The sequence below is a fragment of the Schistocerca americana genome, chromosome 3 (assembly GCF_021461395.2).
Source record: "Schistocerca americana isolate TAMUIC-IGC-003095 chromosome 3, iqSchAmer2.1, whole genome shotgun sequence".
NCBI classification, from domain to species: Eukaryota; Metazoa; Arthropoda; class Insecta; order Orthoptera; family Acrididae; genus Schistocerca; species Schistocerca americana.
Window position 1 is genome coordinate 894,176,211 of NC_060121.1, and position 17,452 is coordinate 894,193,662.

Here is a 17,452-nt window from a genome sequence, read left to right on the forward strand (position 1 = left end):
TATTATAATTGGATGAATAAAAAAATCTACTCACCAGGTGGTGGCAGCAAAAAGCACACTAAGGTGAAGCAATCTTGCAAGCTTCTGGAGCCAGTGGCTTCTTCTTCTGGTAGAGGGGTTGAAGGAAAAAGGAAGGGGGATGAAGGAAATGGACTCAGGAGATTTAGGAAATGGGGAGAGTTACAGAAAAATTGTCCAGAACCCCAGGTCATGGGAGACTTACTGGAGGACTTTTCTGTAACTCTCAACAGTCCTTAAACCTCACCAGTCATTTTGCTTCATGCCTCTTCCTTCCTCTTCTGCCCTTCTGCCAGAAGAAGGAGCCACTAGCACCAAAAGCTTACACAATTCCTTAACCTTTGTGCATTTTTTGCTGTCACCACCTGGTAAGTAGATTTTTGTATCTATCCGATTATATTATATTTTCAGATTTTTTTTGTCATTTATAATTCATTCATTAATTTATTCATCATGTTCTGCACAATATTTGAACCTGTTAATCAACATCACTGCACCACTCACAAACTAACACATATAAAGGCCATATTCAACAAAACAGTTTCACAGCAAAGATAATGACTTATTGAAGAAGAATATGTATGTTGAATTTTGACACTTATGAATCCTAGAACAAAAATATTCTAATAGAAACACTATTACTTTCTGAATGTATATTCTTAAAATGATTATTTTAGAAAGTGGTTTAATAATCTGAATTCAGAATTAGTGTTGTTGAGCCTAGAGAACTTTTTGTTATTTTATTTCAAACATTAATCAGAACCTATTTCTTAAAAAAATTTGTAATCTTATTACTATTGAATCTTTATGCAGCTTGATTCATGCATTGTACATATTTTGTAAATCAGCAGGCTGGGGTGTGTTTGAATGGGGGACGGTAGGGGGGAGAAGAGAATGAGAAAGAACCTACACTTTTCAAAACTTTCTAATATTTATTCACCAAAATTAAAATGGGAACACGAAAAGGAAAGCATCATTCTCTCAGTGTTTTCTTGCCTTTTGCAATAAATATCATTGGTATTCAGTTTTTACTTCATTTTCACAAAACAGGTTTTGTTATTACAGTTAAAGATCTGGAGTAAAATAAAACTAACTACTGTAGGGCTCTGTTCCTGAATGTTCCTGAACTTCCGACAAATTGAGGTTACCATATTTCTTATATTTCAGGTGTTATCACAAAGACTGGTGAACTGTTCCCAGCAACTTTTCCAGACAAGGGCCCCGACCTGGCTCTGCGGATTGCCAGGCATCTGAGGGGTGGCCAGCAGGTATGTCTTATAAAACAACTTGTCTTCCATCAATCCTACTTATACTTTGTGCCATGTCTGGATAACACTGGATATTGTGAGCAGTTGAAGTAAATGTGGTGCAAGTAACTCTCTCGTCATTGACTGACAGCAGTGCTTCTCATGTGGATGCAGTTGTGTGTGGCTGCAAGGACATTTCCCAGGAGCTTGGAATTTTGTATGGGAGTGTTTCTGACATCATTCATGGGTCCTTGAGGTACCAGAGGGTTTCATATTGGTGGGTGCCTAAGAAGTTGGATAACGTGATGAAAGGCACATGAATGACAGTGTCACAAAATCATCTGCAGTGGTTTACTGAGGAGGGTGACAGTTTCCTGGACTGCATTAATTCTGGATACTGCCTTTCACACTGGAGTGAATGGAAAATGCAGCTCATGTGTGAGAAAATGTATCTCTTTCAGAGAAATGTGAGGTGGTGGTGGTGGTGGTGGTTGTGGTGGTAGTAGTAGTAGGGTTATTCTCATCAGAACTGACAGCAAACTAACATTGACAACAATAGTGCAGGTTTACATGCTGAAGTCACAAGCAGAAGGTGAAGAGAGAGAGAGAGAAAGAAATGAGGATATTTAATGGGTAATTCAGTATGTAAAAAAAGAGATGAAACTTTAATAGTCATGGAGGATTGAAATGCAATTGTGAGGGGAATGAGTAGAAGAAAGGGTTATGGGAGAATATGGGCTTCAAAGTAGGAATGAGAGAGTAAAAAAGACTGAGTTCTTCAATAAATTTCTGTTGGTAACAGTGAATACTCCATAATTTTCAATATGATAGTGTCTGCAGCTGCGAAGAACTTTTGAAAGACTTCATGATGCCTTCAACTGCCATTCTCTTTATTTCATGTACAATTTCGGCCTTAAGTCATTTTCAAGTTTTTATGGATGATTTTTTTAGTAGTAAATTATGCCATGAATGTTGTTGCTCCTCTGATTCCATGTAATGCTCATAAAATAAATCCAAGATGTTTTATACTATTTTAGGAGCATATTACTTTCAAGCAGTTGTTGTAAAGCTCTTTGCACTAACGCGCTCTTAAAATGGCATAAAACATCTTGGTTTTATTTTATGAGCATAACATGGAATCCTAGGAGTAACGACACACATGGAATAATTTACTACTAAAAAAAATCACTCATAAAATACCTTAAAATGGCCTAAGACCAAAACTGTACAATTGTACATGAAATAAAGAGAATGGCAGTTGAAGGCGTTATGAAATCTTTCAAAAAGTAAATACTCTGTTCAAGAATCACAGGAGGAGGAAAAGGTATACTTGGAGAAGGCTGAGAGACACAGGAAGATTCCAGTTAGATTATATCATGGTCAGGCTTACAAAGTGTACTCAGGAGCAGATATAGACTCAGACCACAATTTAGTAAAGACTTGTTTGATGGTGTGATGGAAGAAGAAACAGGAATCAAGGGGAAGATATAGGAGATTCATTAGTAGAATTAGAATTTAAAAGGCCTGTGGATGATTTAAGAGCAAAAAGGGCCGGAGGGATAGATGACATTCAAATGGAATTTATAAAAATTGTTGGCAACAAAATCACTATTCACATTGGCATGTAGAATGTATGAGACTGGCGACATACCATCAGACTTTTGGAAGAACACCATCCACACAATTCCGAAGATAACAAGAGCTACAAAGTGTGAGATTATCACATGATCAGCTTAATAGCTTGAGCATTCAAGTTGCTGACAAGAATAATACACAGATGAGTGGAAAAGAAAAGATTGAAGAAGAATCAAGATATGTACATAGGATTTGTTGATTTGGGAAAGTGTTTGACAGTGTTAAGTGGTGCAATATGTTCGAAATTCTGAGAAAAATAGAGGTAAGCAGTAGGGAAAGGTTCATAATATGCAATATGTACAAGAATCAAGAGGGAACAATAATACCAGAGGACCAAGAGCAAAATGCCTGGATTTAAAAGGGTGTAAGACAAGGATCTAGTCTTTTGCTCCTACTGTTCAATCTATACTTGAAGAAATATGGGGAAATTTCAAGAGAGGGATTAAAATTCAGGGTGCAAGGATATCAATAATAAGATTCACTGATGACATTGGTATGCTCAGCAAAAGTGAAGAATAATTACAGTATCTGTTCAATGGAATAAAGAATCCAATGAGTACAGAATATGGATTGAGGGTAAATCGAAGAAAGATGAAAGTAATGAGAAGTAGCAGAAATGAGAATAGCAAGAAACCTAAAATCAAAACTGGGGCTCATGAAGCAAATGAAGTTAAGGAATTCTTCTAGTTAGACAGCTCAGTAACCCATGATGGATGGAGCAAGGATGACATAAAAAGCAGTCTAGCACTGGCAAAAAGGGCATTCCTGGCGGAGGGAAGTCAACTGGTATCAAACAAAGATCTTAATTTGAACATACATTTTGAGTATAGTGTTGTATGGTAGTAAATCATGGACCGTGGGAAAAGTGGAACAGAAGACAGTTGAAGCATTTGAGATGTGGTGCTACAGAAGAACACTGAAAATTAGGTGGACTGGTAAGGTAAGGGATGAGGTGGTTCTCCGGAGAATTGATGAAGAAAGAAATATATGGAAAACAGTGACAGAAGAAGTAATAGGATGGTAGGACAACTGTTGAGACATCAGGGAATAACTGCCATGTTTAAAAAAATAAATAAAAATAAAAAATATGAAAAAGCAAAGGGAAAAAGAAGTTATCTAGATTTAATTCCCATTATTATAAATGTGAGCTTAACTGGTTGTTGATATAGTTTTCAGAAGTAGCTTGCAGTGGCTGCTTCTTCCATTAATATATAATTTGATGTACTATACATGTTAAGTATATTGAAACTAAGTGTAATGTGTGAACCAAAGATAAATAACACGGTAGGATTAGGGTGTAACAGCGACATACGCCCAGTCATAGGTAAAACAGGTGGCAGACTTTGATCATTGGTAGAATAGTAGGGTAAATACAATCATTCTACAAAGGAGATTGCTTATAAAACACTCATGCAACCCATTCTACAGTGTTGTTCAAGTATGTGGGATTCATACCAAACAGGACTAACATGGAACATTGAATGTGTATTAAGAAGGAGAGCATGAATGGTCACAGGTTTCTTTGACCTACAGGAGAACATCATGGAGATGCTGAAAAAACTGAACTGGCAAGTGCTTGAGATAGACACAAACTATTCTGAGAAAGCCTACTTACAAAGTTGCAATAATCAGCTTTAAATGATGAATCTGGGAACATACTACAGGGTTGAATCAGAAAGTCTTTGCCTTAATTTTTCATTAGCCAAAATAAGGTACATACAGGTAATTACAAATGCATGTACTATTCTGTTTATCTTATACTATTTTTCTGCATATTCCCCACACCAGTTCAAACATTTGCCCCATCACAGCACTAAATTTGATATGCCCCTGTGCCAGAATTCATCTGTCTGACTGTGGAACCACTGTCAGACTGCTATCTTGGCTTCACTGTTGCATATTAATCACTGTCCTGCCAGGAAAACATGTAAATCACTAGGGATGAGGTCCAGATTGTGTAGTGGGTAGTCCAGACTAGTCGATACTCTCCTAGTGAAATGACTGGAGTTTGTCGGCCATTTTGTTTGCCACGTGTGGCCTTGCATTGTCATGAAGGATTAAGCTCATTGTGCACATTGAGAATATCTCAGCACTTAATCCTGATGGCAGCCCGTATGTGTGATACTGTGGAACAATAACTGTTGACATTGATGGTGGCATGTCGTGTCATGAAATACTGGAGAGTGGTCCTCAGTGATTCCACAAGATCATTAACGTCACCTTCCCAGCAGATGGCACTGAACAGAATTTTATTTTTTGTTTCTATTGAACCCGAATGTTTCCTCCTGGTGCTCTGCTGCTTTAATACCAGCACTGAATTCAGTATTCACATTTCATTGGAAGTGACAAAGGGGTCCAAGAAATGGTCACCCTACTTGGCATACCATTGCAGATGATTCAGTGAAACAACCATTCACTTGCATTTCATCATGTCATCCAACTACTTAAGCACCCACTGATATGAAAATTTCTTGTACCCTAAGGACCCATGAATGGTTTTGTAAACATTCTCATACAAAATGTCAAGCTTCTAGGAAACACCATTGAGGTATACACAGCACTCTACTTTCAACATTGCATCCAGTATTGTCATCAGTCTGCAACAAATGCAGCCTTGCCAAATGCTCATTGTCATGCAAATTCACACCACCACCACCTCACACTTCACAAAGCAAGACACTTTTGCCCACAGGTAGGCTGCACTTCCCTGTGAATTTTCATGGGCATTCACCCCTTGCTCCATAGAAAACAAATTACACTTTGTTGTTCATACATGATGGATGTGTTTGACGCAACCACCTGCTTGGACAACTGACAGTAGCTACATGCCATGGAGCTAATGTAATTTGACTCATACTGTCTCCTATGTATCACTTCTGTGTAGAAATCACTAGGGCAAGATTAGATTAATTATAACACATGCAGATGTGTTTAAGCCATCATTCTTCCCATACTCTAAACATAAATGAAACAGAAAGAAGCCATACAACAAATTATGACCAATGCTGCACTGTTTTCATCAGCAATTTTGTGCAGATTACTTACACAAACTCTCTCTCTCTCTCTCTCTCTCTCTCTCTCTCTCTCTCTCTCTCTCTTTTCCCAAGAAGAGTTACTCTGAAATAGTCTACTCCCCTTTTTTATGTGTACTCCATACTATGCATTCATATAACTTTACTGATTTCAGGGACCTTTGTCAGCTGTCTAATATTGGAAAAGTTAAAACCTGCATAATGTGTACATTAGTATTAACAGAATTTTACATCTTGGTGCCTCAACTCCAAATATTGTACTAAATTATAGGAGGAGGAGGAGCTAATAAGATACAGTCTTTTACTTTCTTTTTGAATATCTGAGGATTTTATGTTTCCTTGTTTGATGTCTACCAGCTTTTGCGCCAGAATATAAAATGACATCATGTACCCTACACAAGGGTGCATGGTCTATTTGGAAATTATTTTTGCTTACAGAATTGTGTTGGTGAATTTCACGTTTCATTTTAAATGCACTTTTCTGATTGATTATAAATACATTCAGAGGGTAAATATATTTTGCACATGAGTGGAAGAATCTTTAGAGCTCTGAAGAGGCTTCTGCAAAATGTTCTAGCAATTTCATTTGCAGGTCAATACAATAATTTAAAATGCAATCCTACAGGATTGAGCTTTTTAGTCAACTTATCCAGACATTGCTGCATCTCAGTTCATTGTGTATTTGGATGCCTAGAAATTTCATACACATTTAAAAAAAAAGTGTTGCCCATTGATTTCTACTCCTGATACCTGATAGTAATTTTAATTAGTCTGAAATTCCACAATGAGTCTACATAAGGTGAAGGTGAGTTATCTGCAGTGAACCAGTTATAGACCTGTTCCATTATTCTTTTGCTTTGACAGATGTGAATGTGTTTACACCCATTATCAGTGTACCTGTGTCATCAACAAACGTGACAGTTTCTTAAGGGTACTCCAATATCATTTATAAATTGTTCATGTATGCCAAGAATAGGAGGGAGCCAAGCACCAAACCTTCTGGCATGCCATATTTAATGTTTCCATACCATCATAACCATAGAAATTACTGCTGTTCTGTGACTTGGTGCAATTCCAGTCCAAGTAAATATAATGGATTTCATATTAATGGTCCATTTTCCCAGTGTTTTCATCTACACTTAGGAAGAATTCCTCTATTTTAGTGTTAGATAAATTAACCAGGAAAATAAAAAACTTTAATTCTAGTCAGTTCTATATTCTGCCTTGGATGCATCATTGTTTGCTCAGTGATTTCTCCTCTCTCTAGTCTGAATGGTGTGGTCTTTGGTTTACCATTTTAGTTTTCTTTCTTTCTTTCATTTCTGTCTCATTTTAGGTCTTCTGCTCATTCTTATCGAGTGAGGAGGCACAGTTAGCAGATTAGACATGCGTTCAAGGACAATGAGCTTCAAATCCAAGTCTGGAAATCCTGGTACATGTGATTTGTGGCCTGCTTACATAATTTCATACAATGGTTCATATGAAAATGACACGGCAGATTTCTTTCCTCATTCTTGTCTGAAAAAAGTGTGTTCTTTGTCACTACTGACATGATCATCCATGAAGAATTAGGCACTTATCTTCCTTCTTTTTTTTCATCTTTTGCCTTATCTAATCCTTAGACTTTTTCCTATCTGATTTTCCTTTTCTCATCTGTTTCTCTAAAAACAAAAGAACTTATTAATTATCTAGCATATCAGTCTCATAACCATTAGTATTTCTTTTATCGGTTGTTACCATCTGTGTTGGCTTTGAGCCTTCTGTGCTGGAGAACAAACTTCTTGTTCAGTTCTTTCCCTTCAGCATCTCTCTCTTGATACAGCATCCTAAATGTTTTACCCTTTATGTTGCTTTAATTATTTTTTTTTTTATTAACACACTCTTGCAAACTTTCTTTTCCTTCTTTTTTCCCTTTAATTTGTCAAAATTAAACACTTTATTATAATATGCTATGATTTCAGTTCCTTTTGTCATTGCTGTAAGGCATACATTGACATTTAGATACCCGGGTTCCCGGGTTCGATTCCCGGCGGGGTCAGGGATTTTCTCTGCTTCGTGATGGCTGGGTGTTGTGTGCTGTCCTTAGGTTAGTTAGGTTTAAGTAGTTCTAAGTTCTAGGGGACTGATGACCATAGATGTTAAGTCCCATAGTGCTCAGAGCCATTTGAACCATTTTTGACATTTAGATAAGTTTAAGTGTGATTGTTGTTGTGTGGGAATGTTGATCTACACTAAGAACTATGTGTTTGTGATAAAGAAAAAAGTAACTTGTTGGACGCTTGAGCAGAATACATGAAAAGCAGCACAAATACAGAATACATTTGACAAACATGGAATTACAAATATCTCTCTGAAACAACAGTTAAAAAAGTCAACTTCAGTCTGGAACCACACTACTACTATGGTTGCAGGTTTGAATCCTGCTTCGGGCATGGACTTGTGTGCTGTCCTTAGGTTAGTTAGGTTTAAGTAGTTCTAAGTCTAGGCAACTGATGACCTCAGATATTAAGTCGCATAGTGCTTAGAGCCATTTGAACCATTTTTTGAAAAAAGTCAAAGATATCACTTGTCTCTGCAAGCCAGAATTTATTACTTGTTACAACAGATGAGATATTTCATTTACAGAAAGTAATAAAGGTTGCAGTGAACGTTTCCTAATGTAGTGATATTAATTTGCAGGTGCTGGATATTTATGACTCCAATCTGGGTCTGTTAAGAATTGGACCATTCAATTATGACCCTCTGCGTGGAGTTGACTTGTGGCTCGAACAACCGGATGAACTTATACTGCAACATTTAAGCACATCACCTGAAGTAGAGCCACCACACTTTGTAATGCAGGTTTGTCATTATGCTATGTGTATGTACAAAAATTCAATGATCAGTGAAATTTTGTCTTGCTGTCAACCATAGATTATTGAGTATGCTGGGAGAAACTAAAAATTCCCAGCAAATATTTATATTGTGTTACGCATTGGGCAACCCAAAAAGCATAGGATATGGAAAGAAGTGGTTGAACAAATTCAACATATTTGATCATAAATCAACATTTTCCTATTTGTTTTTGACCTGTAAAGCTGAATTAATAGCAGGCTGCACTAGCAGTTGTTTGATTGTTATTAGAGATTTTGCATAAGAGCTATTTCATCTACAAAAGCAACTGGAGTTGTAAGGTAGAAGGAACAAAACCTGACAAATGGACAAATGGAAAGTTTTTTTTTCCAACCCTCCCATCCCCTCGCCACCTCTTCCACCTAGAACAGTGAATCTCACTGGAACAGTGAAGCAGAGAATTATGCAGTTTGGTGGTGTACGAGCAACACGCTTCTAGTTGCTTTTTCCTCAAGAGATATAATTTTGAAACTTTAAATAGTGCAAAAAACTCTAATGTTTACCATTTTAACATAACACTCAGCCTTTGTATGACTCATTAGTAGGTAACAAATCTCGCAGCCTCAGCTCCAATGCAGTAGGCTATCCCAAATATTTTAAGTTGTTGAAAAAGTCATTGTTTCAGAGAATAGTCATTCAAATACCTTTGATAAAAAGATGCTGATGCTCTCTATTTACTTCATGGGACTTAACTACCTACTGTATGTTTTCAATTTATTAGGTTTCAGAAGCAGCTCACTTTTTAGCTATTGGTATAATACTTAAATTTTTCTTAAAATTGCCATAGTTATCAGCAGTTACTTCTGGTAGTCACTTTCTGCCTCTTGTTAACAACAATTTATTTAATCGAATTTCATTATTCATTCATAGACAATTGATATTTTATAAATATTGTCTAATATATGTGAAATAGCTACATGTTTCATGACATAGAAAGGAAGAAACAAGAAAATATTTCTATATATGGACATAATATGTACATACTATGCAAAACAAGTGCACAGAATTTTCAGTATATGCAGAATAATATTATTCATCAGAATAATTAGCAACCAGCTGTGCAAAATAAATTTTATTTCCCTAGCCAGGTTCTGCCAATGGCCTTGCTGCAGTGGTAAAACCAGTTCCCATCAGATCGCCAAAGTTAAGCACTGTCAGGTTGGGCTAGAGCTTGGATGGGTGACTATGCAGTCTGCCGAGGGCTGTTGGCAAGTGAGGTGCACTCAGCCCTTGTGAGGCAAACTGAGGAGCTGCCTGATTGAGAAGTAGCAGCTCCGGTCTCGTAAACTGACTTACAGCTGGGAGAGTGATGTTCTGACCACATGCCTCTCCATATCCACATCCAGTGACGCCTGTGGGCTGAGGATGATACGGCAGCTTGTCGGTACCATTGGACCTTCCAAGGAGAGAGGAGAGAGAGAACCAGGTTCAGGTACTTAGTGCCCTTCTTCAGAAGGTTATAACTATCAAATTATTTGTGAGTTTCAACAGTAAGATGCATACAGCACATTGCTATGGTCATGTGGTTCATTGTGCCTGTACAAAGATTGTATAAGGAAGTGAAACAACAAGTGAAGTTCTGGTATAGTGTCTGCACTTGTTTGGATTCTTTGTACCATTTTTGTACAGGCAAATATGAACAACATGACAACAGCAGTATGCTGTGTGCATCTTGTTGACACTCACAAATAATGCAATAGTTATAGCCTTCTGAAGAAGGGCACTAAGTGCCTGAAACTGGTTAGGGAAATAAAAGTTCTTTTGTGCAACTCGTTGCTGATTATTTTGATAAATACAATTACAGTTGCTGATGATGAATAAAATACTAAAGAATAATTTAAATCTCTAATTAATATCAACACTACTTATATATATATATATATATATATATATATACATATACATCATATATATATATATATATATATATAAAAATAGAGGGAAACATTCCACGTGGGAAAAATTTATCAAAAAACAAAGATGGTGTGACTTACCAAACGAAAGCGCTGGCAGGTCGAAAGACACACAAACATACACACAAAGTTCAAGCTTTCGCAACAAACTGTTGCCTCATCAGGAAAGAGGGAAGGAGAGGGAAAGACAAAAAGATGTGGGTTTTAAGGGAGAGAGTAAGGAGTCATTCCAATCCCAGGAGTGGAAAGACTTACCTTAGGGGGAAAAAGGACAGGTATACACTCGCGCACACACACACATATCCATCCGCACATACACAGACACAAGCAGACATTTGTAAAGGCCTTTACAAATGTCTGCTTGTGTCTGTGTATGTGCGGATGGATGTGTGTGCGTGTGTGTGCGAGTGTATACCTGTCCTTTTTTCCTTTTTTCCCCCTAAGGTAAGTCTTTCCGCTCCCGGGATTGGAATGACTCCTTACCCTCTCCCTTAAAACCCACATCTTTTCGTCTTTCCCTCTCCTTCCCTCTTTCCTGAAGAGGCAACAGTTTGTTGCGAAAGCTTGAATTTTGTGTGTATGTTTGTGTTTGTTTGTGTGTCTATCGACCTGCCAGCACTTTCGTTCGGTAAGTCACATCATCTGTGTTTACATAACTAAAAATTTGCATATTATCTTCTTGTTCAGTATGCTTTCTTTGACATTTTTACAGTTACAGCACAACTGTTGTTTTGCTGTTACAATAGATTCAACATTACTATCAAAACATTAAATTAATTCTTCTATTAAGTTCTTTGCATTGACCATCATATTAGTGCTGCGCAGTTTATATCTGGGTATATGTATGAACAAATATTCAGCAGTGTGAATTTTGAAGTTCTGGTAATTAATAGTGTAATTAATCATGTGTTTCCACGTGTTCTGCCAAGTTGTTGTTTCCATTTTATGCACAATATACTGACCCAGCTATGTTCTTCAGGTGCTGCAAGTTTTGTGGTTATGTGTACTCACTACCTGGACTTCAACCAAATACAGCCTGCCATTCACCTTAAGCACTCTAGAGAAATCACAGAAAAACTAAATTTGAATGGGCAGATGAGCATTTTAACTGCCTTCCCCCCAAATACGAGTGCACTCTTTCATTACTGTGCCACCACACTCATTGTATCACAGTACAGATGTGATGGATGTTTATTAGCTGGGATATTTTCATTGTAAATCCTGAGAGTAATGTTCTATAGGATTTTTTTTTCTTAAGAGAGTCACAATTGATTTAGTGTTGCATGATTTACACTACCTGGTAAAAAGTATCTGGACAGCCCTATGAAATTTGGAATTGACCACTAGATGTCGTGAGAGGGAGAATCGTGTTGTCAGTAAAGAACCAGAATAATAGAATGGCTCCTTCAGGATAGCTCAGTGGCCTCGAATATGGACTATTCACTGGATGTCATCTGATTGACAGGTGCAGCAGGGACATTTCAATTTTTTTTTTTTTTTTAAATCTGCTCTAGCTGATGATTGGTGATGTGATTATGAAGCGGAAATGTGAAGAAACAACCCCAGCTTAACCAAGACGAGGCATGCCTCATATACTGATGGGCAAGGACTATCAAGGACTGTGGAGGTCAGTTGTACAAAATCACATGAAGTCAGTGAAAGGAATCGTTTCTGAGTTTCAAAGTGCTACCAGCAGTATAGTTGGTACAATGACATGCATAGGGAGTTAAAAAGAATGGGGTACAATAGTTGCAAAACTCCTGATAGGCTGCACACTTCTGCAGTCAGTGCTAAGTGATGCTTGAAGTGATGTAAAGAGTGATGCCACTGGACAGTGGATGACCAGAAATGAGTGATTTGTAGTGATGAATCACACTATAAGATGTGGCAGTCTATTGGAAGTGTTTGGGTTTGGCAAATGCCTGAAGAACCTGATGTTTCGTGTAGTGACAACAATGAAGTACAGAGGTTATGGTGTTACAGAATGGGAATGTTTTTCATGGTCCGGGTGTGATCCTCTTACTGTGCTTAAGAAATCATTAAATGCAAAAGGATATGAACACATTTAACAGCATTGTGTACTTCATACTGTTAAGGAACACACCAGAGATGATGATTGTTTGTGTCAGGATGACAAAGCACTGGTTCATAAAGCTACATCTGTGAGGCACTGGATTGTGGACAATAACATTTCTGAAATGGACTGTCCTGCGCAAAGTCCTGACCTGACGGTGGGATGAGTCAGAAAATCAACTTCACTCCATACTCCAACATCATGAACTTCTCTGGTTCCAGTTCTTGAGGAAGAATGCACTGCCATTCCCCACTGACATTCAGGCACCTAATTGAAAATGTCCCCAGCAGAGTTAAAGTGGTCATAAAGGAGCTTCTGAAGAGAGTAAAAAAGCATTCTGTAACATGCTTCACTCATTCTCAGTAATGGATCCTTTCAATTTTCCTTGTATTTATATGATTTTGTTTGTAATTTTCAGATCATTTTCATATTTTTATAAACAATGATAAGAGGCAAAGCAACAAATTACCCAATAGCAAAGACATTTGGCTGTTTTCAGGCACACATACAAGATTGAAATCATTTTGGAACATTCACAAAATGTCCTTCAGAACTAACTAACAAAAACATGCATATACATGCATGTCAGTATTGTCCCCATTGGCTACATTTTCCCAGCAGTGTGGCCTGGAGGGTGAGAGGGTTGCCAAATGGACTGGGAGAGAGGCGGAAGGAAGATGGGAGGGGGAGGGAGTGGTGGAGCAAAAGGAGAGAGAGGCAACAAGGGACCAGGGTAAGGATGTGGTGGAGTATGTTTGGGGTGGGGGGAGATAGAAAAGAGAAACATCAGAGTCAACACTGGGTGTGTATTAATGGACTGGAATGGATGTACAGTGTTGGTGGATAGAATAGGTTTTCCTCATGGATACAAGCCATTTGGCAAGGAGTTATGAGTACATATAGCATAAGGATGAACCAGGATATTCCAGAGATTGGGTAGGTAGTGGAATACCACTCTAGAAGAGATGAGAAAGATGTTTCTGCCACCTCTCCCAGGTTGTTATACACTCCCTTCCCCTAAAACCCAATCTATAAAATATTCTGGTCCATCATTATGCCATGCTTGTTCCCAATCTCCTGCTCACTGATCATATCCCTTTTCTACCTCCCCTCCCACAACTCTCAATCCATTCCTCCCACACCCCTCAACCCATTCCTCCAATTCATTATGTGCCTCATTTAATGTTGAGTACCTGCACCAAGGTTGAATCATTGGTGCCACACTCCTATTCGTTTCCCTGTCTGCCACCTTCCTTTTCAACCCTTCCTTTCCCCTTCACCTTTTTATTCCTTTCACCTTCTTATTCCTTTCACTCATTCCAGCTGACAAAGCTCCTCAGCCCAGTCGAGCTGATGCATCGGGACAGTGTAGCAGTGTGTGTATATGTGTGTCTTAAATAGATAGTTCTAAATGAGGACATTGCTCAGTAGCTTAGCATTGATTTTAATGTCATTTATGTGCCTGATGACTGCTCAACACTAAAACATATAATGTTGTTGTGTACTGTTATTCCATACATTTTTGTGTTTCACCCAAGATGTTCCTCATGAACATTTAACTGACAGAGTTTTTCTCAATGTTAAGATACGTGCAACACTGAAGTACATCCAAGAGCATCCCTTCCCAGCAATCACGGTGTTCAGGGACAATAGGCCACGGTACTACCGACGGGACGAGAACACGGGACAGTGGGTGCCGATACGCTACTGATTGCTGGCAAAAGTCAGCAGTGGTGCCCATTTCTGAAACTCACCTCAAATGGTGGGACAGCAAGTAAAGTGAATCACTTGTGCTTCTGACACAGTTGTAATCTTAATTCTATGTCATTAGTTTTCACTACCTTGTAATCCTTTTCCTTTTTATTACAATGCTTCTTTTATTTTTGAGAGATATTTTGTGACTGTTTATACTACTGCTGTATATATTACATATCACTGTTATACTTCACTGTAGTATAGTGTCACCGTATGAAAGCAAGGATAGGCATTATTGTGAAAAGCTTTTTCAGAATAATTATTGGAACAAATGTCTGCATGGCTGTTTATTTCATCAAATTTTTTGAAAATGAGAAAAGAAAAGAAAAATTTGATGATCTCTCATAATCAGTAATAGTGCTGTTACAGGTGTTAGATGGAGAAGGTGTTTAATGTTGATCACTAGTGACAGGCATTTTTTTGTGAAAAGTTCAGGTGCCAGGAGTGAACTGTCATTCACACAAGTTGTTAATACATATCTCCATTACATAATTAATAAGATCCCCCAAATTGGCTGATTATCTGGGGTTTGCTCCCAACTACAGCAACTATTTTTAAAGTTTGTGTCATTACTTTTGGAAACACTTTCCTTGTATAACTAAGTCTTGAACATGTGAGGGCAATCTAGTAAATAAAGGGCATATCACAAAGTTATTGCTGTATATTAACTTTATAGAATTTGAAAGATATGTAGTGGAACTACTGGTGTATACTTTATTCTTCTTAATACTGTAACTACTGAGGCATTAAGCACATGCCTTTATGAGTTTACATATTCTTCAGAGTACATCATCAGATGAAGGCTTATTCATGACAGTGGAGTACAGTGAACTCTGTCATGTAGTACTCGATAAATTCTCACATTGTCTTTACACATGAAGCATCTATTGATTAGTGATGCGGTGTGGGTACATGCACACAACAATCTCATGTGAATGCTCACCTACCATTAGCCACTAAGATTAAGTTTCATGGGAGTATTCTTCTTCTTCATCTTTTTTTTTCCACATACATATTTACTGTTATTTTTTAGCTTCTTTCCACTTACATCCACATAAGTGCATTAATGGTGTATGCTCAGAAGTTCCTAGAATACAAAACACCATCTTTTAATAGGCAAAACAAGTGTAACAAGGACATTCTGTTACAGTTGCTTTTTTACTTCTAGTAATCAAAGAATGATAGTCACTGTAAAACTATGCAGGCAAATTTCAATACACGGTTGTCCTCAAAGATAAGTTGTTAAAGTCTTGACAGTCTATGTTGAATTGTGGTTGTTCTAATTACCTGACTGATGCATCTCTTTCTAGGTGCTTTTAGAAGTAAGTAGTAACAAATAAAGAAAATGAGGCACTGTGTTGCCCTGAGAATATTTGTGATGTTCATGGCATGACTTACTTAGAAGAGATAATCTGTTCAGTATACAAATTTATAAAAGAAAAGCCATTTTCATGGAAATCAATGAAATGATTATTATAAAAAAAACAATTTTGGAGAAACTGTATTACAGAACTGTATTTTTCTTTTAAAACATACAATTTTTCACTTGTTATTTCCTGATATAAAATCAACTGATTGTTCTGGGAAGTCATTTGTGGGCTGCATGTTTATTTCCTGCTGTTTATGCAACTGACAAATTGCCTGATGCTTTTATGCATTTATGTACTGTTAATTTAACATTATAGTGTTGAAAAAGCATTATCCCTAGAAGTCGGCACAAAAACAAAAGAAATTAGGTGTAATGCACAATTTACTTTTAATGTGATTCAAATAATGTTTTTCTTAAACTGCTGTATTTCGTCGGGGTCTCTCAAGGAAAATAACGCCAACATAGTCACTTATTCAAAGAAACCTACATATCAATTATTCCATATCTATTGTGTGAATGCTAAGAGAAAATAAATATTGTAGGTTCATTAATGGTTTCACAGATATGAGACTGAATTCTTTTGTGGCCCACTGTTTGGGCATGTGACTTGAAAGCTCTATGTGTGATTATACCAGAGATTATTCAACTTTTAGCTGTCATTAGTGTTGGCTCTCTTTTGTGAGAGATAATGTTTTGAGAAATATTTTGTTTTTATATATTAAGTAATAGTTCTGGAGAATCCAGATTAATTTGTATGCTTGTAAATTTGTTGAGAGATTGTTGCAAAGACACAACAGCTACATCTTATTTGTTGTTCGTGTTCATATTTTATGACAAAGTACATATTTTAGTTTTGTATGTATTTGAAGGTGTTCAGAGGCAATGCCATAGAATGCCTCATGTTTGTTACAAGTTTACTTAAATCATTTTGTACTATACAATAAATGTCTTTCTTAAAAATGGTAGAAATTTACATTAATGAAGTTAATTTGCCACAGATTTGTATTTTTGTACATTTTAAGTGACTTTCAACGTGGATAACATTTATTTTTTTACTGTATATCTTTGTATCACAGTTGTCTGGCACAATATTAAAATATTGTAAATATCAGGGAACTGTAATATAAAGTTGCTAGCATTAAAAAAATTACACAACTATAAGATGAAGACTATTAATTGCTTACGTAAACTGAATATCGAAGAGAGAGAGAGAGAGAGAGAGAGAGAGAGAGAGAGAGAGAATAAATTTAAAGTTTTTTTCCTAACATCATTTAAGGTAAATGCTCGGATCATTCCTCTGAAATGACCAGAGCTAGTTTGCTCCCTCCATCCTTGTCTATCCTGAGTTTGTACATTGCCACTAATGAACTCAGTGTTTTAAGGGAGTTTCTAACCATAATCTTCCTTTCATCTAATTCATGTATGCATACTCCCTACCAGTTATGCAAAAGTTCATCAGCAGGCTCAAGCAATTATGACAAACAGATTTTGTTTCTTATAATAATTACTGATTTACA

The 17,452-nt window shown here is 37.1% G+C and overlaps 1 protein-coding gene across 1 annotated transcript in view; it reads left to right on the forward strand.

The window, feature by feature from the left end:
* The window catches only part of LOC124605918 (protein N-terminal asparagine amidohydrolase), a 245,951-nt gene extending 228,855 nt beyond the window's left edge, over nt 1-17,096 (forward strand). The window contains exons 6-8 of the mRNA XM_047137871.1: nt 1,186-1,286; nt 8,612-8,773; nt 14,397-17,096. Of these exons, the coding sequence (XP_046993827.1) occupies nt 1,186-1,286; nt 8,612-8,773; nt 14,397-14,522 (389 nt within the window). The 3' untranslated portion in view covers nt 14,523-17,096. The remainder of the gene's footprint in view (nt 1-1,185; nt 1,287-8,611; nt 8,774-14,396) is intronic.
* The last annotated feature ends 356 nt before the right edge of the window (nt 17,097-17,452 follow it).